General features: G+C 63.4%; 3 protein-coding genes across 3 annotated transcripts; 2 read left to right on the top strand and 1 right to left on the bottom strand.

Moving 5' to 3' along the window:
- Positions 1-691: 691 nt before the first annotated feature.
- Positions 692-2,833, top strand: AMSG_02422 (polycomb protein eed; the record flags this gene model as incomplete). Its single annotated transcript, XM_013905510.1, has 1 exon — positions 692-2,833. The coding sequence occupies one exon, from the start codon at positions 692-694 to the stop codon at positions 2,747-2,749; it is 2,058 nt and encodes a 685-aa protein (XP_013760964.1). The 3' UTR covers positions 2,750-2,833.
- A 151-nt stretch (positions 2,834-2,984) lies between these two features.
- AMSG_02421 (cyclic nucleotide-gated olfactory channel) lies at positions 2,985-7,887 on the top strand. The gene is made up of 2 exons (XM_013905509.1): positions 2,985-3,040; positions 3,535-7,887. The coding sequence occupies exon 2, from the start codon at positions 4,075-4,077 to the stop codon at positions 7,867-7,869; it is 3,795 nt and encodes a 1,264-aa protein (XP_013760963.1). The 5' UTR covers positions 2,985-3,040; positions 3,535-4,074; the 3' UTR covers positions 7,870-7,887.
- Positions 7,888-7,906: 19 nt separating this feature from the next.
- Positions 7,907-10,909, bottom strand: AMSG_02420 (uncharacterized protein; the record flags this gene model as incomplete). Its single annotated transcript, XM_013905508.1, has 1 exon — positions 7,907-10,909. One exon carries the CDS (start codon positions 10,907-10,909, stop codon positions 7,922-7,924), a length of 2,988 nt encoding a protein of 995 aa, XP_013760962.1. The 3' UTR covers positions 7,907-7,921.
- Positions 10,910-10,980: the final 71 nt, after the last annotated feature.

Here is a 10,980-nt window from a genome sequence, read left to right as displayed (position 1 = left end):
CCCCCCCCCCCCCTCCCCCACACAAACCGATCCCCTCGGCACGACCTCACTCTGCTGTCGACCAACTCCCGGCCAAGCCACCCCCAAGCCCCCTCACCCCTCACCCACCCCCGTGCATCAACACCAACACCCCACTCCACCTCTGCACGACCCTCGGTCGCCGACCATGGCAAAGAGGTGTGACGTTGAGAAGAAAGCTGGTGGCGAGGCGGGCGGACGCAAGACAGCGAAGAGCATGCTTATCAGCTTGGGTGAGAGCGAGAGCTTGAGCAGGAGCGCGAGCGGAGAAGGCGGGGAGGAGGAGGAGGAGGAGGGCAACTCGGGGTATTCCTCGGGGACGACAAGCTTGGACGAGGAGAGTATGGCATCAAGTGAGCCATCGATGTCAGCTTCGCTCAGTCAAACTATGGCTAGCAGGGGCTCACCATCGTCGCAGAACTCAGGCGCAAGCCGGATCTTCAAGGCGTCATCATCATCGTCGTCAACGTCCAAGACAAGAACGTCTCGCGCTGGCGAGCCTCCACTGCACATGCAAACGCACGAGCATATACTGAGGATGGCTCTGGGCGCAGCGGCAAAAGCGGGTGGTCCACCGCTGTCACATGGTCAGGGCCGGAAGCGGAAGCGGACGAGGAGGAAGCGCCATGCTCACCGCCGCGCTGCCCGCTGTGCTGCAAAGTCGGCAGCGGAGATGTCGGGTAGTGGCGGTGCTCGTGTGCAGCGGCAGGACTACCACGCCCAGCTACTGCGGCGGCAGTCGACTACCGCCGTAGGCGTGGCAATCAACCCGTGGCATCCGCCGCAGGATGAGGAGGCGACTGCTGCTGCCGGACTGACCGGTTGCGACAGTGACGACGACCAACACGCCCCGCTACCGGCAAAAGTGGTGTCGACTGCGGCTTCGTTGGGCATTGCGATGCCTGAGGGCGCGTCTGCACTTGTCCACCCGTCTGTCAAGCGTGAGCGATGGCGAGCCATGCGCGCCGCCAGTGACCTTGTCGAGGACCTCGCCATCGCTGCGGCAGCCGAGGGAAGCTCGCGTGATCCGCGGAGCAAAGCCTTTGCTCCGCACATGAGTGCGCGCCGCACGGCTGTCAGGGCAGAGATCCGCGAAGCTGTCAACGGGTCGCGGGCCGCTCTTGCGCTTCGCGAGCGCGATGTTCGCCAGTCTGGAACCATCCCAGCCGTCGCCGACGCGCTGGCCTCGCTCGACTCGATTGTATTGCCATACTTTCTCCGCCAGCCATCGGTGGCGTGCTTTGACGCCCCAGTTGACCCTTCCAAGCCGGCGACCGACAATCTTGCCCGTAAGGCCGAAGATCGCCTGGCGGATGCATACTCCACCAGCCTCGGATGGGACAAGCGCCTGGCATCTGGCAACGCGCTGCCGTCTCAGGCTCTTGACGCTCTCGAGGCGCTGTATGTGGCCGACGATGGGGAAGTATTCGGCGCGGAAGCGGAGGCCTGTCCACCGGCACAGGAACCTGCAGCGGCCTCCCCAGCTGACATCGACCCGCCTCCGCTCCCGCCGTCGCCAGGCCTTGGCTCGTTTGCGCACGTCAACGCCATCAAGCTCAACTTTTCTCAAACCTCATCGTACCGGATTGCGTTCAACACGCTCAACCCACGACTCTTTGACGTTTTTGCAGTCCTGCTTGGGACGGGAGTTGCGGTACTGCAGTGCTGTGCCAACGGGAGCATGCGTCTGCTGCAGCTGTACGATGAGTCGTCGGCACGTACGCTGTACTCTCTCGCGTGGCTGCACGAGCCGGCGACCGGGCATGCACTCCTTGCCGTCGGTGCCGCCGATGGAGTCATCCGCGTCATGGACACGACGACACAAAAGGTAGTGCATACGCTGCGCGGCCACGGCGGAGCAGTCCACGAGCTCAGGGTCCATCCGCTCGACGACTGCCTCTTGTTCTCGGCGTCAGAGGACCACTCGGCACGGCTGTGGAACGTACAGACCGAGCGGACGGTGGCGATCTTTGGAGGCGACGGCGGGCACGTGTCCGAGATGCTTACCCTCGACATCCATCCGGACGGCACCGAAATGGCTACCGGCTCGATGGACCGGTCGGTGCGGGTGTGGCAGCTCAACACGGTGCGACTGCTGCGGGCGATGGAGGCGTCCTACAAGGCCGAGGACCCGAGCCGACCCTGGAAGGCTGTCTTTGTCTCGCATCCAGCCTTCTGGTCCTTCCGCATTCACACCAACTACGTCGACTCGCTGCGGTACGTCGGCGACACGCTCTGCACCAAGTCGGTCGAGTCGACCATTGTCCGGTGGACACCGCTGGCGCTGTCGGACCCAAAGACCGGTGACATGTTCTACGAGGTCTTCAACGACACCGCCCTGGTCTCACACGGCGGCTTTGTCGACGTCCTCGCCGCCATGCGGTACACGGGCGGAGACTTGTGGTACACGCCGATGGATCTCTCGGCATCGGCCCGATTCCTCGCCGTCGGTACCTCGCAATCGCAGGTCTTTGTCTTTGACGTCGACGCCGAGCCGGACTTTTCCTCGGGCACCGCCTCGGTAACTCCGCTGTACACGCTCAACTGCAACGCACCCGGCCTCGACACCGAGGCCTCTGGATTTGGCACCATCCGCGCCGTCTCATTCTCGGCCCATCCACCATCCGAGGGCCCTCTCCTTGTCGCCGTCGCTGATGATGGTGTCATTCATCTGTTCAACTCGGCGGCGGTAGAGCCCAAGCCGCCATCTGCTGCAACCTCGGCTCGCTGATCGGGCGAGCGTTCTGCTCATACTCTTGCAACATCCCCCCCTACCCCCTCATTGTCGCTGATGGAATAAAACCACATCGGGCGAGTGCAGAGCATCATGTGTGTGTGCGAGGGAAGGGGGGGGGGGGGGAGGGGAGAGGGGCATTGTCGATTCACCATTCAACCGTCGACAAGCAAACAGCGCCCAACAGTCGCGGCGGGTTGCTACTGATCGGCACTCGTCGTTCGCGCGCACCATGCCGGGACCCAAGGCATGGTTCCGTTCCATGCGAGCACGAGAGGCCAACTCTGTGTACGCAAACAACCTCCCACCCTCACTACCTCCCCTCACTATATCTCCTACCCACCCGTTCTCCCTTCATTCCCCTCTATCACGCCTCCATACAGCCCCCCCCCCCCTCCCCCTCCCTCCCGCACACCCTTCTGTACGACCACGTTGATCCTTGCCGCACCGCTCAGCTTCACCTCGGCTGTTCCTTCCTCCTCCCGCCAGCCACTCACCCACCCCGCAACTCCTCCCCCAACGCCACCCCGTATGACCACTGGCCACGAATTGCCCTCTGTCTCCCTCCGCTCAACCATACTCGGTCTGCCCTCCCTCTCCTCCCTCTCTCTCACCGCACGGCCGCAACTGCCGCCACTGCTCACGGCCCACGGCGCCACCTGGTATGGGCTGGGTGGCATTCGGTCATCTGGTTGCATCCATGCTTCCCCTCTCGCCTCATGCCCCACTTGACCTCGACACGTGGCCATGGCTACGTCTACCGGTTCCCTCGTGTTTCACAGGCAAATCTTGCCACCGATTGATACAGCGGCGGTGAACACCGAAGCAAGCACGGGATTCAGCATCCGCAATCTAGTGTCGTCACAATGGTGGTTGGACTCGCTGAGAGAACCAGATACCAGCGTACGGTCGATTCTCTCGGTCCTCATCTTCTTCATCACGGTGTGGAACTCGGCGACGATCCCCATGCGGATGGTCTTTCCGCGCTTCGGTGAGTCGTACTGGTGGTATGTCGTCGACTACTGCTTGGATGCTGTGCTTATCTTTGACATTGCCACGCGGTTTCTCATGGGCTACGAAGTGCTGGGGGTCATTGTCACCGACCGCCCGCTCAACGCCTTCCACTACCTCACCACCAACTTTGCCTTTGACGTACTCTGCGTCCTGCCAGCCTTTTCGCGCTCAGGTGCCATCCACGCCATCCTCCGCATCAACCGCATCGGCTTCCTCTATCGCGTCCCGTCGTTTTTCACCGCTGGGAGCGGGCGACGTCAAGGCCGACCTTCTACCGAGTCGTCAAGCTCATTCTCGGCATTCTCGGCATGGCGCACTGGACTGCGTGCTGCTTCTTCTACCTTGTCTACCGCATCAACGACAGCAACGGCGGCCAATGGCCCGACACCGGCGATTCTGGCTGGGCTCAGGGCCTAGAGCTCTACCTCGACCAGCCGACCTTCCGACCGTACATGCGCGCGCTGTTCTGGTCGACCACGCTGCTGACTGGCATGGGCCCCGATCACAACTACCCACAGTCCGACATTGAGCTCGTCTTTATGTTCATTGTTCTGTTTATGGGCATTGTGGTCTTTGCCGCCATTATTGGTAACGTCGGCTCGCTCATCGCCAACTCGTCGGCGACCAAGGCCGACCACAAGAAGAAGATGGACATTGTCAACCTGTGGATGCGCCACAAGGGCATTGCGCCCGGCCTCCAAGCGCGAATCCGCTCGTACTACGAGTACCTGTGGCAGCGACAGGCTGGCCTCAACGACAACATCATTCTCATGGACTTTCCCGAGCATTTGCGAGCCCTCGTCTCGGACGACCTCAACAAGAACATTCTCCGCGAAGTGCCCATGTTCAAGGCCCTCAACAACGCCGAGCCGTTCATCCAGGCCCTCATGTCTGCTCTCCGCCCCGAAATCTACACTCCCGGCGACTACATTGTCCGAGAGAACGAAATGGGCCAGTCCATGTTCTTCATCACCCGCGGCATCGTCGACGTCATCACCATCGATCTTGGTCGTGTGGCCCAGCTCGGCGAGGGCCAGTACTTTGGCGAAAAGGCGCTGCTGTTCAAGGCAAAGCGGAACGCGTCTATCGTCGCGCGCACCTACGTCGACGTCTTTGTCCTCGAGAAGGACGACGTGGACTCGGCGCTCACAGACTTTCCGCTCTACGCCGACGAGCTCTACACCAAGGCTGCCGAGGAGTTGCTCAAGCGGCAGAACAAGGCCAATGACAACGAAGACTCTGAGGAGGACATTGAGCAATTGGCCGACAAGCTCGAGTACGTTGGCGGGAAAACGCTCGGCGTCTCGGGAACAGAGCTCCACCGCGGCGTCTCAGGCACTGAGCTCCAGCCGTTCAATTCGTCAGAGGTGCTTCACGCTCTTGCGCGCCAGTCTTCCTATGACGACGATCCGAACCGCTCGTTCTCGCTACATGAGGTTACGTCGCAGCAGGCCATCGGCCCGCCCTCGCCCAAAATGCCCACCGCTATGCTCAACGGCTCGTTTGACCGCAGTGCTGCCGCGTATTCGTCGCGTGAAGCTGTCCTCTCGCTCGCGCGCGCCCGCTCCGGCTCCCGCACTCGCTCGATCACCAACCAGCTTCCGATTGTGGACATCATCCGTTCGGCCTCTGGTGACCTCCTCGCTCACGCCGCCGAGCAGCAGCAGACGCTGTTCAACCGCTCGCAGGGCTCGACTAGCTCGGTCCCGCGCTCACCATCACGCTTTGCCCCGCCAGCACAGCCGAACCTGCCGCCGGTCGTCTCTAGCAGAGGCCTTATTGCCGCAACCTCCACCTCGGGCCCGATTCTTCCTGGACAGGTACCTTCTGACACAGCCTCGGAGCAGAGCGACGTCATTCACGAGTTTGGAACTGATCTTGGCCATTCTGGCTCGGAGTGCGGTGCGCCACGCATCTCGGTTCAGACCGCATCCATGCGCGGTGTCGGTCAGAGTCTGACCACAATTCCTAAGATCAATGCTGCTGCAGGTGCAGGCTCTAATGACGAGACTGCACACCGCACAGTGGCCGGTCGCCATGGCAGTTCGCCGCTCTCGGGGTCGGCCTCGCGTTCGCGGTCACCATGCCGCCACCATGGATACAGGTCCAGTCGCAAGCGCAAGCGCAAGCGCAAGGACAAGCGCAGGCGCCGCCGCAAGGACGGGTCATCAGCAGCGCACTCCCGCTCGTGCAGCTCGCGCCACACTTCACGCCACAGCTCGCGCCATGGCTCGCATCGCGTCTCGCACCAGGCGCTGTCCCCTGACGGCGAGGGGGATGAGCCGAGCTCTGCCACCACGCCCACCGGCGGAACGGTGTCACGCAAGCACGGAACCAAGGCCAAGGCCAAGGCTCGAAGGGCCCGCAAGGCCCGCAAAGCTGCAAAGCGGGCCCGCAAGACTGCCAAGGTTGATGCGGCAGGGGGAGGAGCCGGCGACGGCAAGACGGAGTTGGACAGCGGTGGCCACGTCAAGGCTGACTTTGCGCGCTCGGCCCAGCTAGCCAGCTCAGCGCTGGAGCTTCCTGGTTCCGAGTCGGACCTCAACAACACTGTTGTGTACAAGGGGCGGGACTCGGCCGAGAATGGCAACTCGCGCGGCCTGAACGTCCGTGTTTCGTCCGGTACAACTACGCTCAATTCGTCGGTTCAGGTCTCGGACTCGGTCTCGAGCTCCTTGGCTGGAGCTGCAGATGTTGGCTCGGGCTCGCGGCGGCACTCTACGTACGCGACGCCACCCAAGCCGTTGGATGACACGCTTCAAGTGCTCAAGTCCACAACCTCGCAGCCACTCGAGTCAACAAGGGAGATTATGCACCGCCACCAGCTTCAGCGAAAGGCGACCGAGTCGACCGACTTTGTTGTCTCGTCGTCTGACTCGTCATCTCTTGTCTCGGCCTCATCGACAAGCTCGTTGTCGTCGTCGCTCTCTGGCGATGGAACGGAGACGTCGACCGGCACGGTTGTGGCGTCACAGACGCGACTGCATCCATATGCGATGGGAACCATTGCCAACGGCGAGGGCTCGGGCGCGCTGACCTCGATGCCGATGCTGCCTTTGTCGCAATTGTCGCCCAGCCCGGACGATGGCCTCGTTCAGTCGATCTCGCAGCCACACCACGGCGAGAAGTCTGACGACGGTGGGCAGTCCAAAGCCCCGAGAGAGAACGGCTCCAAGGACGCGTTTCGGACTCGGCTCTCGGTCACATCGAACCACACTGACATCCAGCGTGGCTCGCTCACTGCCGATGCGTCGTCGTACTCATACTCGGATCGAAGCTACTCGTACTACACCTCGGATGTGTCGTCATCGTCGTACCTCACCGACTCGTCGCCAGCAGACGCGACAACAATGGCACGCCGCAGTGGCCACCGCAAGGCGTCGGCGCCGGCCATGCTCTCTCCGCGCGATCTTGGCGATCGGCGGCAATCGGTGTCGGGAGCAGTCATTGCCAAGGCGTTAGGCCAGGCAGCCGCGATGGCGTCGATCGGGCGGGCGGGTGGGACGTCATTCTTGTTCGGAAGCCACACCGCGCCGCGAGTCTTTTCTGCGCTCAATGAGCTCATCGACCTGCGCAAGGACTTTTCGACGCTCGCTCCGCACCAGCTCGATCGCATGCAGGCCGTACTCATCCATATTCTCTCGGACGTTTCGAACGTCCGACTGGAGCAGGCTGGGCGGCTCAAGTCGCCCTCGCCGGGGCTCGCCCGGCGGTCGTCGACGTCGAAATCGCGGTTGCAAGCCGTCCGTGAGCAGGAGATCGCAACTGGCATTCAAGCCGGTCTTTCTCGGCCGCGGTCGCAGTCGGTCTCGCTTGCGTCGATAACCAAGTCAGGCTCCAGCGAAGCGCGCGGTGTGCCAAGCGCTCCGCCGGTTCCGATGGACATCGCCTCGCGCATTCGCCACGTCCGCCGTGGCTCGGGCGGTGATGACTCGCTCGGACGCAAGCACTCGGGCGGAGGCGCCAACATGAATCTCCTCGTCTCGTCATCGAACCTCGAGTCCGTGCTCGCCAAGCGGCGGAAGAGGCGGCCGTCGCTGTCAATGGCGTCGCCGCGCGGCAAGCTGTCGGCCATGCCGGGTACACGCGGTTTCGGAAGGTAAATAGCCTCGTGCCGACTGGCTGATGTGCCTGGGCGCAGCCTTTCTGCGGTTGTTACTTGCTGGGTTCAGAGTCGAGCAGCGCGGCGACCACTTGCCACGCACCGGGCACGGCGTCGACCAGCAGCTCGCGGAGGAGCTCGGTGGCGTCTACGAGAGCGGCGGGTACATCTGCAGCTGGAGTGTCTGACGGCGGGCCGTAGCCGGCGACGAGTGCAGCGAGGACGTCGAGCCAAAGCGTGTGGGCATGGGCAGCGACAAAGCGCGAGTGGACGGCGCCGAGGTTGTCAGCGAGGAAAGCGAGGGTCTTGTGGGCGCCGGTCTCTGTAGCAAGCGCTGAGGTGAGGATGCAGGCGCAGCCCTCGACGGGCATGGTGGAGTGGAGGACAAGATCAAGGGCACGGCTGATGAGAAGTGGCGAGACAGCAGTGCCTAGCGCGCCGAGCAGGCGGCGACGGGTGCTTGGGGCCTCGCGGTAGACCTCAAGCACTGTCTCGAACGCATCCTTGCCTGTCGCCTGAACTGCGGCCTGCGCGAGCGGGAGTGCGAGGTGTGAGCGAGCGAGCTCGCGATGGACGACAGCCGAGTTGAACTTGGTCACGGCGCGGGTCTGAATCTCCGGATCAACGAGGACGACGGCTAGGAGGCGGATGACGTCGGTGCGGAGAGAGGTCATAGCGAGCGCCTCGGAGGCCACACGGTCCCAGCCGGTGAGCCGGAGCGCAGATCGAAAGACCTTGCGGCCAGCAGTGGTGAGGAGCGCCAGGGCGGCCGAACCGGCGGGCGACGCTGGGATGCGGCAGGTGCGGACTGCAATAAAGATGGCGTCAAACGAGGCAACGAGCTCAAGCCAGACTTCGACCGCGTCTTCGTCATCAGTGCCGACGGCCTGGATGAGGTCGAGGTAGTTGGTGAGCGGGAGTGCGCGCTGAAGGACGGCTGCACCGACGTTATACACCAGGGCCGCGCGCGACGGTGCACCGAGCGCGTGCGAGACTGCGGCGTCACGGAGAGAGCGGAGAACAGGTCCCGAGTACACGACAGAGTAGTGACCGGAGCGGAGCCAGTTGACGGCGATCCAGGCCCCGGTCTGAATGTGAACGGTGACTTGGCCATGAGCAAAGACCTTGACCCGGACTCGTGACGCACCGGGCTGCATGAGGAAGAGTGGGATCCAGTACTGGACGGCACCGGCCTGCGAGACCTCCAGCTGGAGGAAGAGCGCGTTTGCGTCGTCATTGTCGTCGTACTCAGAGTCTACTGCCGAGGCATCCGAGCCTGATCCCGAGTCTATGCCATCGCTGTCACTACGTGACGTGACATGAACCGACGGGACGCCCGCAGCCTCGAACCACGGTGCGAGAACAACGTCAAGCGGCTTGGCGGCATGGCGTTGAAGGAGGGCCAGGAGTGTGGTGTCCGAGTAGGACGCGTTGAGAGTAGCCCAGGATCGGTAGAACGCAGTCCGCGGTCCGGAGCCAATCCATGCAAAGACCATGGCGGCGATGCCGGCCATGTGTCCAGACTGCCAGGGAAGAATCGCTTGCGTGATCGCACGCGACATGGTGCTCCGGAGCGGGAGCCGCGTGGCGAGCGGATGATGGAGCGTGGCAAAGCGAGCGGTGGTGGTGAGAGCGGCAACGTTCCACGAGGGAAAGAGGAGTGCGAGGACCTTGTCAGCGAGCCACTTGCGGAGGCCAGCACCAAGCCAGGGCGCGCAGGCGTCGGGCAGGGGCGAGGCGGCGACGCAGAGGATCGAGTCGATGACGGTGGCGACAATGTAGGACGCGACATGACGGAGCTGCGACGGTGGATGGAGGGCTGGGTCAAAGACGATGTTGGCGGCGGTTGTAAAGGCGAGCGCCAAGAGCGGGGCCGCGTTGGGGAGAGCAACACCGTCGGGTACAATGACAATGTCGTACTTGTCCATCGGAAGCGGTGCGTCGAGCACGTCTTCGATGGCGGAAAGCGCGGCCGAGAGCGTGTCGAGCGCAAACGAGGTCATGGCCAGAGTAGCGGCGGCGGCAGCAGCTGACGGGGCGCCGTCGTGGCCGACACCGGTGGCGGCGTCCGGAGCATAGGCGACATGAATGCCGAGCGCGTAGCCGGCGTCGGAAAAGGCGATACGTGAGTCGAATGAGCCCGCCGCAAAGCCGTAGCTCGTCTCGGGGCCGGTCCGCGAGAGGCGGAAGACGTGGCGGACGCGATCAGCGACAACCGATCCCGAGCCGGAACTGGCATCAAGCTCTTGCGAGGCCGCGCACGGCGACGAGGCGAGGGCGCGCTGCGCGGCTGGTACAACGAGCGAGAGAAGGGTCTTACAGCGAGCGCCGCGGATGCCGACGACTGGCCAGACGGCGCCGCCATCCCCTGGGGCGAGGAGCGCGAGCGAGAGAGTACGGGCATTGGCCGAGCCTGGCGCGACAAGGCCCGGGCGGACAATGCCCGAGCGAGCCATGGCACCGGAGAAGGCGATGCGGAGGAGGAGCGGCCCGGGCCGCAGCGGCGGCTCAAAATGAAGGACAAAGAAGACCATACCGGCAGCAGCATCGGCGTCAAACTCGAGGCCGTCGACCTGCGGCGGATGCGGATGCCGCGGGAGCGAAGTGACTCTTTGGATGGCCGACGGCACTAGCCCGCTGCCTGAGCTGGCAGAGTCGACCGAGACGTCGCCGAGCTTAATGTGCTCTGCCGCACGGAGCACGACCGCGTCGATCAGCGAGCGCGAGGCGTACGACGACGACGCGAGCGAGCCTGCATGACGCGCAGCAGGAAAGCTCGAGGACGGCACATGGGTTGCGGACGAAGAAGCCGGAGAATTGGCAGCAGCGGCATCAGTGGTCGGCGTCGGCATGGGCTTGGGCATGGGCTTGACCTTGGGATGAGCGATGGCATCAGCCTCGATCTGGATGTGTCCGGAGTAGCGAGTGGGTAGCCGCGAGCTGAGATCCAACCATACAGCATACTTTGACGGTGCGAGAGCCCATGCACTTGCTGTTGTGGCCAAGCCAACCACAGCCTCGGTGGCCATGACCTTGCCCATCCCCTCTCCCGCCTTTCCTCCCGCCAACGGATGGCTGCTGCTTGACGAGGTGCTTGCTGGCGATGACTTGC

This window comes from Thecamonas trahens (assembly GCF_000142905.1).
Source record: "Thecamonas trahens ATCC 50062 unplaced genomic scaffold supercont1.9, whole genome shotgun sequence".
NCBI classification, from domain to species: Eukaryota; order Apusomonadida; family Apusomonadidae; genus Thecamonas; species Thecamonas trahens.
Note: the sequence above shows the minus strand (reverse complement) of the source record. Positions and strands in the feature narration are given on the sequence as shown.

Excerpts from the sequence above, each read along its gene's own strand:
- AMSG_02421 (XM_013905509.1), top strand. The coding sequence starts at position 4,075 with ATGGCGCACTGGACTGCGTGCTGCTTCTTCTACCTTGTCTACCGCATC.